The sequence below is a fragment of the Phoca vitulina genome, unplaced genomic scaffold, assembly GCF_004348235.1.
Source record: "Phoca vitulina isolate PV1807 unplaced genomic scaffold, GSC_HSeal_1.0 scaffold32, whole genome shotgun sequence".
NCBI lineage: Eukaryota > Metazoa > Chordata > Mammalia > Carnivora > Phocidae > Phoca > Phoca vitulina.
In genome coordinates, this window is record NW_022589735.1 from 3352975 (window position 1) to 3375026 (window position 22052).

Here is a 22052-nt window from a genome sequence, read left to right on the forward strand (position 1 = left end):
ACATAGGGTGTGGTACTATTTTGCCTTCTTGCACTGATTTTTGGACTTGTGAGGGAGGTGCCCAGTGAATGAGCATCATGCTACCTCACTAGAGCTCTGGATTGAGGTTCTGCTTCTCAGGATGCCACATTATGTAAGTGACCTCCCCATCTCAGGCTCTTAGAGGTCATTTGAACATCCCCGTGTCTAATTTGGGGCAGTATTTCCCTGCAGACTTTATTGTTCTGGTTTCAGTTAACACCTGTCCTTGCCAAGCTTTATAAGACAGGGCAGAAGCAGTCAGAGGGACAGCCTCTGGCTAAGGATTGGAAAGCACAAACCTTGGGCACAAAGCCTTCCTTGCTAAAACCCTGCTGCCCGTTTGTACCCAGTACACCTCACGTTACCAAGTTCCCTGGACTCGTGCCCTTGTCTGCTTGGATCAGCAGTGTTTTCCAGATTCTTTATCCTTAATGGTTGTTTTTTCTAGCATTTTATCAGTGGTGCCTGAATGTAGGCCTTAGAATACCTTAAGACTCAAATTCTATGACTTTCCAATAGAGACTTTTCAAAGCCCAAAATACGTTCTCTCAAAACAAACAAACAGAACAAAGACTGTGACCATGTAGGTTTGTTGACAAGGCTTTGTTGTTTGTTCTTAGTGCATGTAATTTAGAGCAAAAAAAAAGGTTTTCATTCTTCGTTCCCAGACCTTATAATCTCTGAGATGAGACAAGGCAGAACACAGCTCTGCTAGAGATACATGAACTCCTTAGTTGTCATATGGTGGATTCAGCAGTGGTGTAGATCTGGATACTCAGCAAAAGTTTTCTGGATAAAGGAGACCTTGAGCTTGATGTTCAAAGAGAAATGTTGAAGTTTCTTCTTGTACACGTGAGTCTCCTATTTAAATTGGAAGGGCTGAACAGCACTGTAGCTCCAGGATCTTTTTAAAATTAAATTTAATTAAATTTAACTTAATTTATTTTTCATCATGGTAAGTGTACTCTTTAATCCCCATCACCCATTTTACCCATCCCACCTCCCACTTCCCCTCTGGTAAACATCAGTTTGCTCTCTGTAGTTAAGAATCTATTTCTTAGTTTCTCTTATTTTTTCTTTGTTCCTTTGTTTTGTTTCTTAAAATCCACATATGAATGAGATCATATGGTATTTGTCTTTCTCTGACCTCCACTGTCTCCTCTCTAGCTTCATCCATGTTGTTGCAAATGGCAACACTTCATTATTTCTTATGGCTGAATAATATTTCATTGTATGTGTATACCACATCTTCTTTATCCATTCATTTATCAGTGGACACTTGGGCTGCTTCCATAGTTTGGCTATTGTAAGTTATGCTGCAAAAAATATAGGGCTGCATGTATCCCTTTGAATTAGTGGGGTTTTTTTTGTGTGTATTTTGGTGGTAAATATCTAGTAGTGTGATTACTGGATGATAGGGTAGTTCTATTTTTAACTTTTTGAGGAAGCTCTATACTGTTTTCCAGAGTGGCTACACCAGCTTGCATTCCCACCAACAGTGCAAGAAGGTTCCTTTTTCTCCACATCCTCGCCAACACCTGTTTCTTGTGTTTTTTATTTTAGCCGTCTGATAAGTATGAGGTGATATCTCACTGTGGTTTTGATTTGCATTTCCTGGATGATGAGTGATGTTGAGCATCTTTTCGTGTGTCTGTTGGCCATCTGGATGTCTTCTTTGGAGAAATGTCTCTTCAGGTCTTCTGCCCATTTTTTGACTGTCCCGGTATCTTGAGTCTCTAAAATGTTTAGGGTTCCTTGCTGTTCGTGAGGATGATAACCGGACATGCACTATGTGTCAGGCCCTGTGCTGGGCAACATTCATGCATTATGTCATCAGATCCTCACAATACTCAAGTGAAGTAGATCTCTTCGTCTGCACTTGAATCCTAAAGAGTGAGTAACCCATTTGGATCACATAGGCAGGGAGTGGCGTAGTTGTGCCTCTCCTCTTACACCCCTCGCCTCTTTGATCCAAATCTGTGGGTGCTCTTCTTCTAGAAATACTAATTATATTTTTTGGAAATTTGTGGAGTTTCTGTATTTCCCCATTCTTACATGGTCAACTATTAGGACTGCTGAATCGTGACAGAGTCATGTTCACCAGCACAAAGGAGTTCATTCTTTGTGAAAAGCTGCATGTTTTATAGAATTTTAATTGTATTACAATGAAGTATAGGTACCAAACATAGACTTAATGAGCTACAAGACTCTTGTAAGTGTTACCCTTTTCTTGGAAATACTTGATTTTTATTGTGCTTTTTATGTCTTTTTGTTTTCCCAGATTATAGAACTGGTCTTAGGTATTTTCAGTAATTCTGTCTCCTTTGTTCATAAATGTCTTCTGAATAACTTCTGACAATTACCATGAAGTAGTACCCAAGGACCTTTACCATTACAACATGTTAATGAATTCTGGCCATTCTGATGGATGGGAAGGTTAAGACTTCTCTGTGGTTGGTGTCTTGACCCTCCACTAGAACTGAGGTCATGCTCAAGTCTTATTACTTGTGCTGCTCATCCCATCCCATCTTGCCTCCAGATGTCGTGCATCTCCTCATTAGTGATGTGGGCCATAGATAGGCTTCACAGAATACCCCACAGAAGGAACCACAAGGCTCACCTGGTCCATGTTGTTTTTCAATCAGAGAGAATATTAAGTTCCCTGCGCATGAGCAGCACCTTAAAAAGAAACTTTGACTTTCATATTCATTTTAAAAGTAATATAAGCTTACTCAAATGTCCAACAGTCTGGCTTTGCCTTCTGATAGGATGTTTTCTTCATAGTAAGAAGTTCTTTCTGGGGGATCCTAAAGGTGACATGATTCTTGGAACGGGGGACAGAGGGGTTCAATATGCTGCTGCTTGGTACTATAGTTGTCATTTTTATCCCCATTATAAGCTGTTTTCATGAGTGGCCTAGTGGCTCTGAGCATCAGCTTTGGTGTGAGACTCCTCTAGTTTCAAGTCCAGACTTAACCAGCTTGTGACCAAAGACAAGTTACTTACCATTTCTGTGTCAGTTTCCTTGCTGGTAAGGTAATACTGAATGGATCTCTGCATCTGTGTCTTCATTGGTTTAATTAGAATAATAGTACATTATTCTATAAGTCGGTAGATGTCACTGTCAACATTGTCAGCACCCTAACTGAACGATGCATTATGTAATAAAATGCTCCCTCTTTCCCTTTCTTTCTGCTTAGTTCTCCCACCTGCTCCCCTTTATCCTCCTTTCCTCTATTTCACTTTCATAGGGAAATCAGTGTTTTGGCAGAAACGTAGAGTGAGGGTCCTTGTCTTTACCATCCCAGAGCAACTGAGGAACAGAGGAAGGTACAGGATGATAGCTTTGAGAAGGGGGCATTGGCTGGCCAGGTTCATAGAATTTTGTGGCTTCTGATTTTCTGGAACATATTTCCACTGCTGCTCTAGTAGACTTCTCTTAATGCATTCTTTTCTAATGATCAGGATTTGTAAATCAGCCATGTTGGACTAATCAGTGGTCGCTCATAATGTCTTGTTTTGCACATGAGCTGAAAGGCAAAGCCCTTTCTAGCCAGGCACGGGGTGTCCTTAACTTTTACACCTCGGAGGCAAATTCCAAATTCTCATAGGGCTGGACACTTGCTATTGCTCCCAGCGATGGTCATGACTTAATTGTTGCCTCGCTACAGGCACAGTTCTCCAAGAAGCAGGAGACTTCTTTTTGCAGGTAATGTTTGTAAACCCATCAGTGACAGGCAGCAGCCATGATGTTGGCCTGGGGGCATAGGGAGTCTGAATTCATTCATGGGTTATTGCAGGGATAGCCCCAGGAGGGACAGGCCAGTGCAGAAATGGAGGGTCCTGCTGTGTGAGTGGGTGGAGGCTAGGACTTTGTGGGCAGAGGGACTTCTTCTTGAGGCCAGCAGGATAGCAAAGGGGAAGAGATCTCCTTTAGAAGCAGACGGACCTGGTTTTGAGTACTGGCTTGCACATTTATTAGCTGTGTGGTGTTAGGAAGTTACTTTGCCATTTCAAATATTTTAACTTGCTTTTTCACGTAATTTGTTATAAACATCTACCTGTGTTAGTACCTACCGATCTCCTTCCTCTTTTATAATAGCTGGACAAGATCTCGTGAAGGGATGTCTTGTAATTGAGGTAACTGTTTCCCTGCAGATGGTGATATGGACTGAATGTTTTGTATGTTGAAGTCTTAACCCTCACTGTGGCTGTAATTGGAGGTGGGACCTCTAAAGACGTAATGAAGGTTAAATAAGATCATCAGGGTAGGGCCCTGGTCCTACAGGATAGGTATCTTTGCAAGAAGAGACATCCCAGAGCTCCCTGGCTTGCTCTCTGTGTGCACGGGGAAAAAGCCTTATAAGGACATAGTGAGAAGGTGCTCGTCCATCCGCAAGTCCGCAAGCGAGGAAGAGAGCTCGCACAAGAAACTGACTGTGGTGGCAACTTGATCTCAGATTCCCCTGCCTCCAGAACTGTAAGAAATAAAAGCCTGCTGTCCAAGTCACCCAGGCTGGGGTATTTTGTTAAGGCAGCCCAAGTAGGGTAAAGTAGATGCACATTCAAGTTGTTGATGATTTTCCCTTGCCGTAGACCATTAAGATGTACATGTTTGCCTAACGTGTTGAGTTGCTGGCTCATAGGATATTTCTTTTTTCTCTCCTTTCCTTTTAATACTAAAATTTTCACATATACCAAAAAGTTGAGGGAGTTATATAATAAACTCCTATATACCCATCCACCTCTATTTAACAATTGTTAGCATTTAGAGACTTGGCAGATTAATTGCCCTCCAAAAAAGGCTGTTACCAGCTTGCACCACCCTAACCCCTACCACCCACCACACACACACACACACACACGCACACACACAGTGTAAGAGAGAGGATGCTTTTAGTTTTAACACAGAAAGAAGAGAGTTCTCAGGTTCTTGGTTTGAAGGGGAAGGAAAATCTCTCTTCTCAGGAGGGGTACCTTTGGTCAGATGCATCTTTTTATCTTCTGCCCCTTTGGCCTAATCTGTCCGTGTCCCCGCCCGCTACCATTCCCCATCCTTGGGTGCACACGGTCAGCCGTCTCTACCACTGCCTGCCTGATTTAGCCTTATAGCCCGTGGGCCCCTTTGTTCAGCCTCTGATGAACATGGCTGGTGCCTTGCATGGAAAACTGAAAATGGTGACAGAGGTCTTCCCAACGACCATTCTTCTCCGGTTCCAGCAAAATTCTGTGGGCGGAATCTTTTTTGTATTCTGTGAGGCTCTGTCGTCAGCTAGTGAACAAGCCCCTCTGGAGAGGAGAGGGAAGCAAGATGCATGCACAGGTTACCATGGGGACAGACAAGCTGTAATAAATGTTTGGGATCTTAGCTTGATGAGGTTTTAGCAGTTTGGAGTAATTTCTTTGTCATCCATCCATTAAGTCACTCCTAATGAATCACCGGGAGCGTCTGCTCTTTAGATGAACCGTGGTTGAGCATGATTCAGGCAGAGAGCAGTCTTAAAAGCAACAAGGAGACAACAAACATTCATTAATTTGTCAACTTTTTGTAAATTGAGTGGCCTCTTGTCTGTGGAAGTTTCTTGGAGTTACCGGCTTGGACCACAAGTTCATGTGGCTGTTTTAGACGATGTCTTAGCTTGTTCGACTCAGCGGGTAGGCTTGCTGCCTCCCAGAATCCTGTGTGGCTTCGTGGTCCCGGAGGTTCCTTACAAGAGGAAAGGGGGCTCTCAGAGCTGGCCATAGAGACCTCCCCCTTCTTATTTGGAGGGCGAGAGTATGCAGCTTGTCTCTTCTTACCAAAGTGCTACTTTGGCTGAAACAGGTGTACCCCCTCTCCACTGACATCAGCGTGAGAGGATGTGCCAGAGGTGACTGGGCTCTGCCCTGTGCGTCTCACTGGGGACTTGGAGGGCCCTGGTCCTCTGGAGTCCTCCCTGTGCTTTCCAGGCCCTTCCTGGTGATGCCACCCTCTCCCATTGTATCACATACCACCCCTGCTCCAACCGGTCAGGAGCCCAGTGAGACACTTCAGTTCCCCAGAGTTGCCTCAGTTTCTCTGGGGAAGAAAGGCGCCTCCTACCTGGAATGTTCTTCATCCTATCCCCTGGCTTGAACCCATTTTCCATAGATGTCTGTCTGTCACGGAGGTCTCACTCTCCCCCGAGAGGCCAGGTGAGGTCCCGCGCCTTCTCCCCTAACACACTGAACTTCACCTCCTGTTGCCTGTCCTCCCTCAGAGCTGTGAGCCCCTGGGGGGCAGGAATGCGGTCCTGTTCCCTCTGGAGGTGCCAGCCGCCAGCCCGCACAGAACAGAAGCTCTGCAGGTGTTAATGAAATAAATCCAAGTGTGTGTCAGTGCCCCAGGTGACTCTTGGGGACTCTGTGGCCAACCCACAAAATGGAACATGCCCTTGTCCCAGCAGCTCTGCGGTGGTCTCCTGCTCCGCTCTCCCAGGGGTTATGGCCCTTTGCCCGTGAGCTCTCGGGATGTGCCCATGGACAGCGAAAAGGCTTGGCTCTGGATTTTAAAGTCAATGTAGCTCATTAAAAAGTAACTTGAACTGGAAAACAAGTTTAGAAACAATTAAGATAATTAAAATATCACGACCTTAATTGAGACCAAGCAGTGAGCTTAAAAACTAAAATGAATTTTTAAAAAAGTGACACGAAGCCTATAATGAATTTGCTTTCGAGTTCAGTGTTTTCCAGCTTACCACATCTCTCTGCAAATTAATTCCTCTTTCCTTCTTGGAAAAAAGTTTTTTGTAAACATTATTAAGCAAGTTAATTGGACATGTGGTCTGTGCCCATTGACCCTTGATTGGTGTTGGGGAATGGGCAGGAGAGGTGAAATGAAGCACCCGTGGGGGAGCGCTCTGTGACAGGGATGCTGGCCTCTTGTGGTCCAGAGAAGTCCTCGGGCATCATGAGGGGAGCAGGGCAGGTGCAGGGATCCGGGGCTCTGCCATCCCTCGGGCAGTGCTGCATCCTGTCACCAAGCCTGTGGTGAGAGAGAGAGAAACTTGGAGCACAATCTCCTGAAATCATTAGCCCCTTGACAAGGAAGCTTCTAGGCCTGCTCCTGGTTATCACTCACACTCAGCTTGCTCTCCCTGCCTCTTTCCCTGAGCAATTTCCCTGCGTCTTATTAAAGGGCCTCTCAAATGCCACTTATTATTCTGATCTGTTACCATTCCCTGTAGAAAGTGGAGCCACACAGCCCTATCCACTGTCACCATGGGCCTGGGGGTTGCTCGGAAAAGCACATCTGGGAGGCCACATTTAAAGGGAAATGACACACTCCCGTCACCGTCCTAACCCCCTCTCAATCTCAACATTGCTGTTTTTCAGACTCAGAATGCACCGTAGTGATTCAATGAACACCGACAGCTTGATTTATTACTGTTGTGTTGTTCTGCGAAGTTCATTTACTCAAAATAATTCGCATACATGTTTGAGGTATTCAGACCCTGGTAATGAATTTTTAGCAGACTTTATTTCTGTATGCAAATTGTTAAGTATGTGTATAGAGTTAAGAGACTGATTTTCATTTATTAGTATTTTTGGTTGGATTTTTTTGTTTGTTTGTTTTGAAGAAATGCCGGCTTCGAGAATTAGAGGGATGGTGATTTATAGTAGTTAGCCTAATGGTAGCATGCCACGTGGCAGGGCTGCAGAAGGAACACTGACCAGAACAGTAGTCTGTGGAGTTAGCTGGACGGTTGCTGCATTCAGAGAGGCAGCAAGCAGAGGGCGCGGTTGCCCAGGGCCGGACACCTCACCTTCTCAGGAAGCCCTGGGGCTGTGTGTGGCCCATGGGTCCAGCGTGGGCACACCAGATTCCCTGGCTGCCCCTTACTTAGACCCCTTGTGTCTCTTTCTGCCCCGAGGACCTCCCAAGAACCTGGTGCACTTGGGCTCTACCTGGTGTGAGGTGCGGCCCCATAGTCAACTCCTCAAAGGAGACCCTAGGTAATTCTCACGCTGCTAGCCATTGAAGGTGAGGAGTCAACTGATCGGGTGTCACATTCCCTCTGCACCTCTCATCGGTGACTCTTTAAGACCTTCATTTGTAAAATGGGTACATTAACAGAAGCCCCCTCTTTGGGTGGTTTTGAGAGTTAAATATGGTAATCCAGTTAGAGGGCTTGGTCCATTGCCTCCATGTCTGAAGCAGTGGGTAAGTGTCAAGCTATCCATGTTATTATGAAGGCTTCTTATTCGTTCTGGGGACAAAATGCTCAAAAAATGAGCAGATACCTGCGAGGTGCGTAACCTATACCAAGTCTGTTTTAAGTACTCACAGATATTAACTCGTGTAGTCTCCTGACAACCCAAGCAGTAGCAGGTGGCATTACCCCCCCACTGTGTAGAAGAGGCAACTGAGGCATGAGTACATCGCAGAGCCGGCATTCAAACTCGGAATCGCTGGGCCTGGAGCCCGCTCTTCCGTACTCCGCACAGCTCGCTCAGTTGCTCTGAGATGGCACTGTCCATGCAGGACATCTGGGCCACAGGATGGACGTGGATGTTTGTGGAGCTGCCTGCAGAGAGAAAGAGAACCCCGAGTTTGGCCCTAAAGCTGGTCATGCAGTATTCCAGATTTTGCTCTCCATCACCCTGTCGGTTTCCACTCTGCCACATGGTCCAGTGAAAATCGCTGGGGTTTTGCAATGCTGAGCACCTGTCAGGGAAATGCTGAAGCTGGTACCTTGGTGGGAGCTGCCTGTGGTCTGGTCCTCGAGTCTCTGGAGCTCCATAATGTCTGACTCGCTCCCTTGTCCCTTGTCCCTGCGAACAGTTGGCATGGTCGTCATTAGTGGTCATCCGGTAGTCATTCTGCAGGTTGGATTAATTTTGCATGCATCTTGGAAAGCAAGTCAGAGTTGGCTGGCCAGCCACTCTGGGGTTGGGGGTGGGAGATACTGCCCAAGGAGAAGGCCAGTGGCCTGAGGCCACGCCAGCCTCCTGGCTTCTCAGGTGGACATCCCCAGGACCAAGAACATTCCATCTAGGACCGGGCAGTCCCTGCTGTGAATTTTTGGAAGGCCCAGCCTTCGGGGACTCTGCAAGCAGACACAGCACCCCCCCCCCCCCCCCAATTTGCATCCCAGATGCAGCCCTCAGCTGAAGAGTTCAAAGTGAACGCCCTGTCCCTGGGGCTTGAATCAATCTCTTTTTTTGTCCTGCAGCTCATTTTCTTCTGCTAAGCTTCAGGCAGCTCCCTCGGAGAGTAGGCTCTGCTGCATGACTCCCCGGGGACCAGGACCCGGGTCTTTTGCTGACTTGACTAGCCAAAAAAATGCACCCTGCCTGTGTGGACAGTGGCTGAGGCTGCTGCAGCGGAGGGGGCCTCCCCGAGCTATTCACGAAGCAGAAAGGCCTCTGGCTGTTGTGGGTTCAGATCCCCTGAGACTTTCCCCGCAGTCATCGGAAGAAGGTGGTCTTGAGACTTGGGGCCTGCTCAGGCTGAGAGGAATCAGGACTTCTCTAAGCACAGGGGTATCGTGGTGGCCGAGGGATGATGGCATTTCTCACGGCAGGTTTGCTGCCGTGCTCAGGACTCCCGTTTGTGTAACCGCATACGTGTGTGGGGAGGACATGGGGAAACATCACCTCCTCTGGCTGGGGAGAGAAGTTATGAAAGATTTACGGCCTAAATAGGCTTTAGGCCTGGAGCTGGGAGATGGTACAATTGCTTTTGTTTTGCGGAAGATTCCCTGCGGCCTCTGTTCTGCTACGAGCAGCTGAGGAGTGCTCATGAGCCCAGGGCCTGCTGCTCAGCTGGCTCTGGAAAGCTTTGCAGTTTGGCAACTGCTGTTGTGGGAGACCCTCTCTCCGCTGCCTGGGTTGAATAGACATCCCCTCCCTGCCCCCTGTCATTCCCACCCGCAGGCCACACTCCCTCGTCCTGTGGAGTGTCTTTCAATGGCCCAGATGTGCCTCCCTGCGCTGGCATGTGCTGGTCTTCGTGCCTCGATTACCCCCGTGCTCTGCCCCTCCTTCAAGATCCAGCTCACATATTTTCTATTTTAAGATTTTATTTATTTATTTGACAGAGAGACAGCGAGAGAGGGAACACAAGCAGGGGGAGTGGGAGAGGGAGAAGCAGGCTTCCCGCTGAGCAGGGAGCCCGATGTGGGGCTCAGTCCCAGGACCCCGGGATCATGACCTGAGCTGAAGGCAGATGCTTAACCGACTGAGCCACCCAGGCGCCCCGATCCAGTTCACATATTAATGCTTCATTAATCCATGCCCCAGAAATTGATCTCTATTTTCCTCTCGAGCTCTGTTATCATTTTATATGCCCGTCAGGACCCTTATCTCCTCCCGCCTTGCACAATAAATATTTATGTGTCAGCTGTCCCCCTCCTTATTATATCAGAACTTTGTGTGGCATGGAATGGTCTCATGCATCCTCACATTAGTCACAAAATTTAAAATAAGCTTATTGATGCACATAGTCCGTGTTGATTGAACTGGAGCCAAAAAACTCTATCCTCGAGGACTTCTCTACGTTGTACGAAATAAGTAAAGGTAGGCATGGATGAAGTCATAAAAAGCAGTTGTAGCCAAATAACCAAACAGGGAAAAGTAGCTCTTGGTCCTTGAAGCATGTAAGATTCTAAAGGATTTTTATTTTTATTTTTATTTTATTTTTTTTAAAGATTTTATTTATTTATTTGACAGAGAGAGACACAGTGAGAGAGGGAACACAAGCAGGGGGAGTGGGAGAGGGAGAAGCAGGCCTCCTGCTGAGCAGGGAGCCCGATGTGGGGCTTGATCCCAGGACCCTGGGATCATGACCTGAGCCAAAGGCAGACGCTTAACGACTGAGCCACCCAGGCGCCCCAAGATTCTAAAGGATTTTTAAAGTAATTCCTACCCGAGATGGAGATGCTGAAACTCCCTAAAGCACAAAGGAATCACTATCCTGATGTTAAAGAAGAACATGTGCCCAGACATAGAATTCCCCCTGGTTTGGGGATTCATTGTGATCCCCATCAGCCTAAGAAAACAGCACGGAGTGCAAACACATGGTCTGCTTATTTCCCACTTGTTTGAGTAGAAAGAGAAATTAAATTTCCCTGGAGGTCCTAACCCCCCTCTTCTCGTTCTTATTGCCTCAGCCCTGGACCCATCCAAAGACCCCTGCCTGAAGGTGAAATGCAGCCCTCACAAAGTATGTGTGACCCAGGACTACCAGACTGCTCTGTGTGTCAGCCGCAAGCACCTGCTCCCCAGGTAAGACAGGAGCCCGGGAGGTGCTCTCCAGCTGACAGATCTGGGGGTACCCAGTCTCTGACTGGGGGATGGGGGAGGGGGAGGAGAGCAGGTGTTTCTGTTGCCATTTTTTTTAAAGATTTTATTTATTTATTTGAGAGAGAGAGCACGAGTTGGAGGGAGAGGGAGAAGCAGGCTCTCCACTGAGCAGAGAGCCCAATGAGGGACTCGATCCCAGGACTCTGGGATCGTGACCTGAGCCGAAGGCAGATGCTTAACCATCTGAGCCACCCAGGCACCCCTCTGTCGCCCTTTTATATGGTGTTTGGTACCTGCAGTCCTGCTGGGTATGAATCTCAGTTCTCAAACACAGATTTGCAAAGAATTTCAATATCTGTATTTGCTTTAAATCAGCTTTATATGTCTCTGAGCCCACATCTGAGCAGATGAACAGAAAATCCCTTCTTGGTCATTGTGGGGGTCATTCCTCCTTCCAAAATGACCCCAGAGATCCAGGAAGCATATAGCCAAGGAAACAGGGTCTGAGCCTTTCATCTCCTGGTTGCCACTGACCTGCTCACTGTGATAATCCTTTGAGGTTCCTTGAGGTCTGCGGGCTCTCTGCTTTCATGCCCATATAGGCTGTGGGCATCTTTGTCAGGCTGGGTGCCCTGGTTTGGGGTCTTCCCTCCTCAGGACCACCACACCACCATTCCTCCTGAGAATGTGTCTTACTATTTTCTCAGGCAGCAGCACCTGATCTCCTTTCTTTCCCAGCCCAGGGGGAGGTAGGTCTCCCCACTCTCCTTTAGGATTCTTAAAGCCTTTGCCTCTTTTTTTTAATTTAATTTTATTATGTTATGTTAATCACCATACATTACATCATTAGTTTTTGATGTAGTGTTCCATGTTTCATTGTTTGCGTATAACACGCAGTGCTCCATGCAGTACGTGCCCTCTTTAATACCCATCACCAGGCTAACCCACCCCCCACACCCCTCCCCTCTAGAACCCTCAGTTTGTTTTTTAGAGTCCATAGTCTCTCATGGTTTGTCTCCCCCTCCGATTTCCCCCCCTTCATTCTTCCCTTCCTGCTATCTTCTTCTTCTTTTTTTTTTTTTTTTAACATATAATACATTATTTGTTTCAGAGGTACAGGTCTGTGATTGAACAGTCTTACACAATTCACAGGGCTCACCATCACTCATACCCTCCCCAGTGTCCATCACCCAGCCACCCCATCCCTCCCACTCCCACCACTCCAGCAACCCTCAGTTTGTTTCCTGAGATTAAGAATTCCTCATATCAGTGAGATCATATGATACATGTCTTTCTCTGATTGACTTATTTCACTCAGCATAATACCCTCCAGTTCCATCCACGTCATTGCAAATGGCAAGATTTCATTCCTTTTGATGGCTGCATAATATTCCATTGTATATATATACCACATCTTTATCTATTCAAGCCTTTGCATCTTACCTTCTCCCAGCTCTGTCCATCCAGTGGGCTTAGGCTTTTGTAGATGACAGAAAGAACCTTTGAATTGGGGCTACTTGTGCCTTCAGTCCTACAAAAATACTTGAAGCAAGAACCAGCACATGCATGCACACGTGTGCGTACACACCCACACACCCACACGAGGCTTTCTTTACCAGTGGGGTTGGGTTGGTGGGGGTGGGAGGTGATTTCAGTGCCTAGTCTCCCTTCTTCCTCTACTGCTGAACAGTGGAGAAGTGTAGCACTGGGCTTCGGAATCATCCCATCCCAGGTTTTGGCTTTGCCCGTGTGCTCTGCCATGCACCTGCTCTGTGCCATGACCTCAGGCGAAGAACAGCCTTTCTGGGACTTGGTTCCCACTGAAATGTACCTCCTGTGGCTTTTGCTCGTCAGCTCCATTTTGACCCTGGGACCATGTAGGATGTCCTGTCCCTTCCTCCACTTCTTGAAATCTAAGCAATGCTGGTCCCTTTGGCTGCTCCTCTTGGGACATGTTCTGATTTTCTTCAGTTCCCTAAGTGGTTTCCTCTGAACCTGCCTGGGAAGCTCCATCATGGTCCAGCAGAGAAACCGCCTGGAGCAGAGCCCTCACCCTCTCTGCCTCTGCAAGGCTGGTCCCTGCAGCTCCTGACCCAGCCTAGAAACAGTGATCCTTTGTCTCTGTAAGACTGAGATGCAAGGTATATTGTGTTTTGCTCTTTCCTGCAGACTGGAGTGTTCTCCCTGGAAGTAAAGGTAGATCTCATCCCTGAACCCCAGCATGTGTCAGCCCTGGTGCTCAGCACCACATCCTTGAGTTCTTCCAGCATTTCGGTCAAGTTGGTATTTATTTTTGTCTCCACTCTGAAAATGATGGAGTGAGACAGAGAGAGGCAGTAGCAATAGATACCCAGAAAGTGGCAGCTATGATTCAAACCCAGGACTGTCCAGCCCCAAAGCTTATGTTTCCCATTACTACCGTATGTTGGCCTTTCCCTTCATCCTGTCTTTGTCCGTTCATTCGCTATCATTTAACAAAAAGGTATTGAGTACCTACCATGTGCCAGGCTAGTGTTACACACTGAAGCTTCCCACTCTACCCTCGAGGAAAATCTAGTTCGCTGTAGAGTGGGATATAAAAAAAGTTGTTTTTAAGGTGTGCAAACTCTGAGAATACTAGCCTAGATTCTTCTGCTGCACATGGTTTCTTCCTTCTCTGTGGGTGGCAAGATGGGGCCTCTTTTGCCACAAATACCCAAATACCCTTTCTGGGATAGTGCTCTAGGTTTCAGCTGTCTGGTTGTGTCTGCGTGTGTATGGATGTGGGACATGGATGGTCTGTTGCCTGTTTCCTCCTGGAATATAGCCCGTCTGAAAGTGCTGCACAAGAGATTGTTAGCATTACGCTCCAAGCTGTGCAAGGGGGAGGCCGGAACCGGGCATGTCCAGGTGTAAGTGGTGTGTGTCTGGGCACGCCATGTTTCCGTGTGGGAAGCATCACCACTTGTTTGCTTGTGTTCAAGGTGTAATCCTCATCCCCCTCCTCTCCTGATGGCCACAAAATTACAGTGACTAAGAGCAGGGATTTGGGAATGAGCCCAATCTGGGCTCTGTTCCCAAGCTGGCTGCTTCCTTGCTCTGTGACCCTGGCGAGTTACTTTACCTTTCTGAATTTGTGCATTTTCATCTGCAAAATGGATTTAATGAAAACACTTACCCATTCCTCTTTCCCCTTCATTGGGATACATCCTCTAGTGACTCTTCAAGAGGGGGTTTCCAGGCAATAAGTGTTGCTAGTCCTTGCACGGGGATTCTGTGCACGCACGTTCTTGTGTGTGAGGGTTCAGTGAGATGCACATGTGTCAGGAATATAGTGTAGCATCACATCGTGATGGCTCACCTTCCAGTTGCTAAAACAATTATGATCATAGTTATTGTTACCGTCTCATTCATTCTGGAAGGTCAGCCAGGAAAACCCACAGTAGCATGCTCCTGAGAAGAAGGTAGCCCCCTCCAGGTGCCCTGCCTCCTTCCCAGCGGGACTGTGCCTGCTTTTCCTTCCTTCTGGAGGAAGCTGTGAGGTTTAGCATGAGGATTACAGTGTCGTTTCTGCTGCCCTCTTTGTGATTCATAGCAGGTAAGGACTAAGAAGATGACTGCATTTCTCATGATAGGGACCTTTTGTTCATTGGAAAAACAGCCCAAAGAGGAGGCTGTGATTGAGACAGCATGCCCACTCCCTTAGCAGGATTTGGGAGGTGGTCTGCGCCAGGGATGCTCGCCAGTGGTGTTGGCTCCGACTGCGGGCCCGCCCTCCCAGCTCCCTGTCGGAGGCTGAATTACTCGGCCCGCCTTATCAGCCGAGCACACACCTCTTCTTAGGGTCTTGGACATCTTTCCAGATGAAACATCTGTCCTGCCACATTCTACTTCAGGGGTCCCCTCTGACCATGGAGATGGTGTTGACAACTCTATTTATTCATCAATCAGGGAAGTAATCTTCCTCTCCATGAAACATCTGTAGGCAATCGCATCAGCCAGTCTGGCCTGTGCGGCAGCTCAAGAGGCAAATCCCGCCTGCCAGATCGTCAGCAGTACACACACATGGAGCGGCGGCTGGGCCGGCCATAGGCTGATCACGAGGCTGCAGACTTAGGCTGTCGTGTCAAGTGTATTGAGACAGAGGACAGTGAGCACATCAGTGAGAGAATTTCATTAGCTTTCCTTGCCCATGGAGAGGGAGTGAGTGGAGAAGCTGTTTGACATTCACGTCTGTGACCACGGAGTGTCTGGGCGGACAGGCCAGCATTTTGGTGGGGTCCCAAGTGGGCCAACCGGCCTCCCTCGGCTGGAAATCGCCTATACTAGGGTGGTATTTGGATTTGGGTTTGCATTTGGTTTCGTCTAGAGGCTTCAGCTAATCTCACATTCTCTTTGGAGAATTCTTCTTGGAAATTCTTTGTTTCATCTCTTCCTACTGTCGAGCCACACTGAGCGGGCTGGGGAGAGGGTGAATTCTTGGTAGTGTGTTCACCTTTTAGGTTCTTCAAAGGGGCCATTTATGCATTAAAGAGCCCTGTGAAGGCTGCCTGGAGCCGGAAAGCCTCTGAGATGATTTTTTAAAAATATCTTAATTGATTTTTGGTATAACAATCTTTGGTGCTTATTACAGCAAACACTGAAAATACAGAAAAGTGAAAAGAAACAGGAAATAGGCAATGGTCACACAAGCTAAAAACAGCAATTAAACATTCCTTCCATTCTTTTTTCTAGTCATGGGTTTTATCCATTGGTTTGTTTCTGTTAAAACTTGATCGTCAGGTGGTGCCTATCCTATATATAAAGATTTGTATTGGGCTCTCTTCAGTTAATTTTTATAAATGGGTATTTTCATGATACTACAACTCTTTGTAGATACAAATTTTGTAGACTGTCATAACATAGTTTACAGAAGATTAACTTGAAATGGACCTAAATATGAGTTAAGAATATAAAACTTCGGAAAGAAAGCAGGAGTAGTAACCTTGGGTCTGACAGAGATTTCTTAAATAGGGCACAAAAAAAGCATGAACTACAAAAGCAAGAAATAATAATAATAATAAAATTGGATTTCATCAAAATTAAAAACTTGATCTTCAGAACACATAGTAATAAAAAGATAAGCCATACTAAGAGATAATATTTACAAAACACAGGTCTAACAAAAGGTTTGTATCTGGATTACGCGATGAAAGCGTATGTCCTACAAAGACTCACTGATGAATATTCGCAGCCGCTTTACTTGTAATAGCCAAGAGCTGGAAGCAACCCCAGAGGTCCATCAACAGGTGAATGGATAAACAAATTGTTGTACATCCATGTGGTGGATTACTACTCAGCAATAAAAAGAGATAGGCTATTGATGCACACAGTAGCATGGATAAATTTCATTATAACTATGCTGAGTGAAAGGACATAGTCCAGAAAAGAGTATAGACTCTATAATTTCTATTTACCTGAAATCCTAAAGAATGCACGCTAATCTGTGCTAATAGAGTGCAGATCATTGGTTGTCTGGGAGAACAGGTCAGTGGGGTGTCGGAGCATTCTTTAAAGCTAGATAATGCAGGATGGATCTTTAGGGAAATAGTTACACTCTGGTATTAGATGCCAAAAATCCCACTGGCAAAAGAACTCATTGGGGGAAGAAGAGTTTTTTAATGCAACAATGTGTTATTCTCCCTGACTTAGATTTTGGAATTACCATCTTAGGCTTTCTTAAAGAGAATGCCCTCTCAGGAAACAGGGATGGACAGAAAGTCATACAACCCACAGACGGCTCTGCTCTTAGGGTTTCACTGCCAGTCAACATGGCTGGTTCTGATTCATTGCTTTGGGTGGGCGGGAGCTGGGGGTGGGATTCTCCCTACAGAGCGATGAACATTGATTTTACCTCTCTGTTGCCATTGATTTTCATTTGGAGAATGGAAAATTGAAGCATTTGTTTTAAGCCTTGCAGACAAGCCGCATTCTCGAATTCTGCAAGTGTATTGTGAACGGGAGGAAAAGGGTGTCAGGATGGGACTTAGAATATCTGAGCGTACCCTTGGAAGCCTTCTGAGAGCAGTGGGAACTAATCTGTTTTTAAATAAGGAGCCGGCGGCCAGTCTTCCCAGTGGGCTAGGGCTCTCTAACGTAATGGCTCTTTATCTCTGCTTCCTAATTATCTGGAATAACTATGAATTCTCTGCACCGGCAAAGAATTCAGATTGAGTCCAGGCTCATGGTGCTGTAGACCAATCTGAGAGCTTTCTGTCTTTTATGTGAACTTGGAAAAAAAGAATCAAAGTGTTTGAGGTCAGAGAGAAGTACATGACAGAATGTGCCTCAAATACCAAACTCTCAGAGGATATTTGAAAGGATGATGGTTATTTCATCTCAGTTTTGTTTTACAACAAAGCACTGCCTTCTGCTACAGGGGCTTTGAACGGCTTGGTTATACATACACATATCTGTCTCGGTTTGGAAGACACACGGCCATGTGGAAAGTGGGTGATTCCTCGGCGTCTGCATGGCATTCTGGTACTTCACAACTCACGGCCTTGCCAATGACCAAAGTGTGATCATGCTTGTGTTCCTTATTATGTTTTCATCTTTATAGAGCTCATACTTCGTCTCCAAGGGGCCCTTGCATTGCCTTGTGTTCTCTTTTAACCTCAAGGGATCTTCCTTTTCCCTGCTCTGGGCCCGGGCAGAGTGCTGGTGAGGGCTTGGTGCTGTTTCTAGGCCATTGATGGAAATTATGGAGCTGAGTTGTGGGTTTGAGCCCACTTCTAAATCAGCCACCTTATTAAACAGGAAAACCATCACCGTGATCTCTTTACTCGTGGTCACTGAGGCGAACAAAGGGAGAGTGGTTAGTTCAGGAGATGCCACTTCTTGACCACCTACCACGTTAGACGTGGCCGAACGGATCTTGCTGACTTCTCACGGTATTCGGATAGGTCTGCATTATGATCCCCATTTTACAGATGGGATTATTGAGGTCCTGTCAGTAACTCCTTTCCTGGCAAAGGGCCCGTAAGGGGCAGATTTGAACCAGAATGGAGGAATAGCACACGGCCACCTCTGCTGTCCAAGTCATGGGTGTGAGCTCTCACTGGCTAGTTTGCCTTTTCCATCCGTGCTGAAGCCCACCAGTCACCCAGTTAACCTGCCGACCAGCTCCTGGCCCTAGAGGTAATATGCACAAGCTGGTGCCCTTCTGTCCTAACTCCTGCCACTAACAGAGCCATTGGTGAGGGCGTGACTGACACCCATTTCCTCCTTTTCTGTGCCCAGAGCGGTCATTCTGGGTTCATTTTTCCCCTTGGTGGTTTTTCCAGAAGTTGTCATTGAAACCACATGTCACCTAAACATAAGAGATATTTATTTAAACCACAGCCTTTTTTCTCTTTTTTTTCTTTTTCCAATGGAAGTATTGTATGCCTCTACCTGGAAGGACCTAGCTGCTCCTGGGGACTTCAGTGAGCAAGATTTTGTAACTCAAGCCAGCCAGTTGCCTTCTCTGTTCCTTTATTTTCCTCTCTGAAATTGAGAGTATTGATTACACGAGCTTGACGACAAGAGCAGCAGAGAGTAAAAAGCAATTCGTAATGGAGATGTGAATAATTGTGTAGAATTTTTAGTCCCTTGGAACAAAGGGGACGGAGGGAAAGGCAAATCTTACTTTGTAAGGCAGATTCACTAGGCGAGTTTTATAAACACGTTAAAATCATGACTGTTGGTAAAATTTACCAGACCCAAATTTGGCCTGCCTTGTTTTCCCCTCACCCTTTTTTAAAAACTTTACTGCCAGTGCCCCCACAGGTTATACCCGAAGACGGAGGGCAGATGAGGGCAGTTACTGAGTGAGCTCTCCCAGCGAGTCTGATGGCATCTTGCCTGGCTGGACAGTTTCTGAGTGTGATTCTTAGGGACCAGAGCCTCTGCTCTGCCAGAGCCCCTCTCTGGCCCTCGCCACCCATGACCACATGCTCATCTCTCCCTCCCAAGTTGCACTGCTTGAGATGCCCTTTCCAGAGAGGGCAGTTTGTATTTCCCGTTGACCCCAATGCATTGGATCGTTGTCTTTTTCTCCTTTTTTTTTTGAGCCATGTTCTCTCTATAGGAGATTGGAAAGGTTTTATCGTTGAATTCCCAGAATGTGCATGTGCCCAGATACAAAGTTGCTGGGAAGCCAGAAAGCCAAGAGTGTGTGGAGCTGGGCCAGGCACTGACGTTCGCCCCGCCCTCTGGACTCCTCCGCCTGCGTCTGTTGCAGAGCCTGCGTGCCGCTGCTGCGTGGTCCTCCCCGGGATGACGGTGGTGGCTCTGTTGATTGCTGTCCTTGCCCATTAAGAAACGGACAGAGAGGCAGATTTCATGCATCAGATTTAAATGGATTAGAAAGAGGAGGTTGAGGTGGGTGTGCAGGTTTTGAAGACGCAATCACTAGGTGTGATTTCCGCCAGGGCTCAGGGCGTGCTGGGAAGCACACAGGTGTGAAGCATTACATTAGCACGCTCATCCCTAAACACTAGGGAACAGACAACTCCAGCCCCCCTGCGACTCACTGACGATGTTCCTTTGCCCATGCATTCTGGGGGCCCTTTATACATCCAGAGAGAGGAGGATCCAGGTATCCCGGGGCGGGGGCGGCTGGGGGGCGGCAAAGCCTATGTGGTTCCCCCTCACAAAACACATCATCTTCTTTTACAAAAGGGGTCAGATTGAATTTTCCCACTTAGATTAACTTCTGCTTTAATTTTCTGAAATCTCTTTCCTTTTCCTTTGTTATTAATAAATTTGCTGTGGCCTGCTTGCTTTTCTGCTGAAACGCATCAAGATCCCAACTTGCAGGTTTTCAGTTTAGACATTTTATATCAGATTAATTCAACCCATGAACCATGAAAGACATTCTTTATGGGTATTGGACACCTTAGTAGGGCCCATCTGGGGGCATTGACCATGCAGCTTCTGGGGCCAGAAAATGGACTTAGGATGATTTAGATGGGCATCCAGGGCTATCTTTGGAAGTACTTTTGTTTTAAATAGAATGTTCTCAGGCTAATGTCCTGTCTTTAATGTTCCTCATGGAGATGGTGGGCAGAGGGTGAGGCCCTCCATGCACAGAGGGACAGGAGAGATGAAAGTTAATTAGTTTGGGGACTTTGGTACCTTTCCAAGGCACTCTCTTAAATGATGTTTTTAATGGGCACACACTGAAACGGATGCGGCTCTATTACTGGGTTGGGAAAGGCCCTCCTTCCAGCCTACCTGGCTGTCCGGGATCTTGCCACAGCTGGACGTGCCGGTGTGCTGCCTTTCCACTAATCTTGGAGCAGCACTTTTCATTACCTGGTGGGAGAGAGGAAGCCCCGGCTCCAACATCCCGTGGCGATGAGTAATTCCCAAGTGCAGGGCAAGATGACAGGGCTCTGATCCAGCCTGGAATTCGAGTCTTCCTCTTGGGAGATGCTAGGGGAGGCCATCCGTGAATACAGCAAGGCTGATAAAGGGCTTTAGGACTCGAGTCTCTCCTGTTATAATTTTGGCAGGACTAGCCCTCAGAAAACAGCTCACATACACCAGGGATGCTGGGTTAAAGGTCCTTAATTCAGAATCCACTAAGTTGGAGTCTGTGATAATTTCTTGATTTAACAAATATTTATGGAGCCTTCCATTTGCCAGACCCTGCTGCATGTTTGGAATGTGATGAAGGGGCATGATCTCGCCTTGCGAAGAGCAAAGTCTACAGGAAAAAAGAGATAAAAAAGAAATTAAGTATCTAATAAACTGTCATAAGCACTAGGCAGGATAAGAGCAGGGTGTCCTAACAGAATCCCTTTAGTTGGTTGAATGGGGGTTAGTGGGGGGGGCACGTTGGGGAGGTGAAAGGTGAGAGGTGGGCTGGGCCAAGAGCAGGGAGAAGTGTTCTCAGAGGAGGGAACAGCCTTTGCAAAGGTCCTGAGTCAGGGAAGGGGACGGGACTCGGGGTCTAAAGGAAAGAAGAGGAGAGAGGCCTGTGCCGCAGGAAGGTGGTGATGGAGGGGTTCGTGGCTGCCTGTGATTGGAAGGGGCGGCCGGGCCAGAACCTGCAGAGCCTTGAAGGCCGTGGGACACGTTTGGCTCTCAGGCCACTTGAGAAGGGACATCTTGTGTGGCTTTACATAGGAGAGTGACAGAATTCTGTGCCTTAGGATGGCCTGGGTTTTCTTGCATTATTTTTTTTTTAAGATTTTATTTATTTATTTGACAGAGAGAGGCACAGCGAGAGAGGGAACACAAGCAGGGGGAGTGGGAGAGGGAGAAGCAGGCTTCCCGCCGAGCAGGGAGCCCGATGCGGGGCTCGATCCCAGGACCCCGGGATTGTGACCCAAGCCGAAGGCAGACGCTTAACCGACTGAGCCACCCAGGTGCCCCTGCGTTCTTATTTTTTTTTTTTTTTGCCGCACCGTGTGCTTTGTGAAAGGAGCCAGAGGCCCTGGGTGTCTGTGTGCGTTCACGTGAAGATCCTGCAGATCTCATTGAAGCTTGTGGCCTGGGAGGAGATGAGAGACAAAGATTGTATATAATCAAAGCCAGAAAATTTTAAAAAATGCAATGGAATAAAGTTAAGGTTCCAAGAAGCAGGCAACCATTTCCAGCTGCAGTGGGGTTGGGGCAAGGGTGGAAGGCAGAGAAGTTCTGGGCAGCATTCACTAGTGGTATTTCCTAGCATTGCTGGTGGTGTAAGAGCCTGTGAGCACAGTGTGGCCCACACACATTGGGACTTGCTCAGTGCCACACAGCCGGTGCACGGCAGA

General features: G+C 47.1%; 1 protein-coding gene across 2 annotated transcripts in view; it reads left to right on the forward strand.

Moving 5' to 3' along the window:
* SPOCK1 (SPARC (osteonectin), cwcv and kazal like domains proteoglycan 1) overlaps positions 1-22052 on the forward strand; it is a 525232-nt gene that overhangs the window by 331074 nt on the left and 172106 nt on the right. For both annotated transcript variants that reach the window (XM_032425035.1, XM_032425034.1), the window contains one exon: positions 11154-11268. In XM_032425035.1, coding sequence (XP_032280926.1) covers positions 11154-11268 — 115 coding nt within the window. The remainder of the gene's footprint in view (positions 1-11153; positions 11269-22052) is intronic.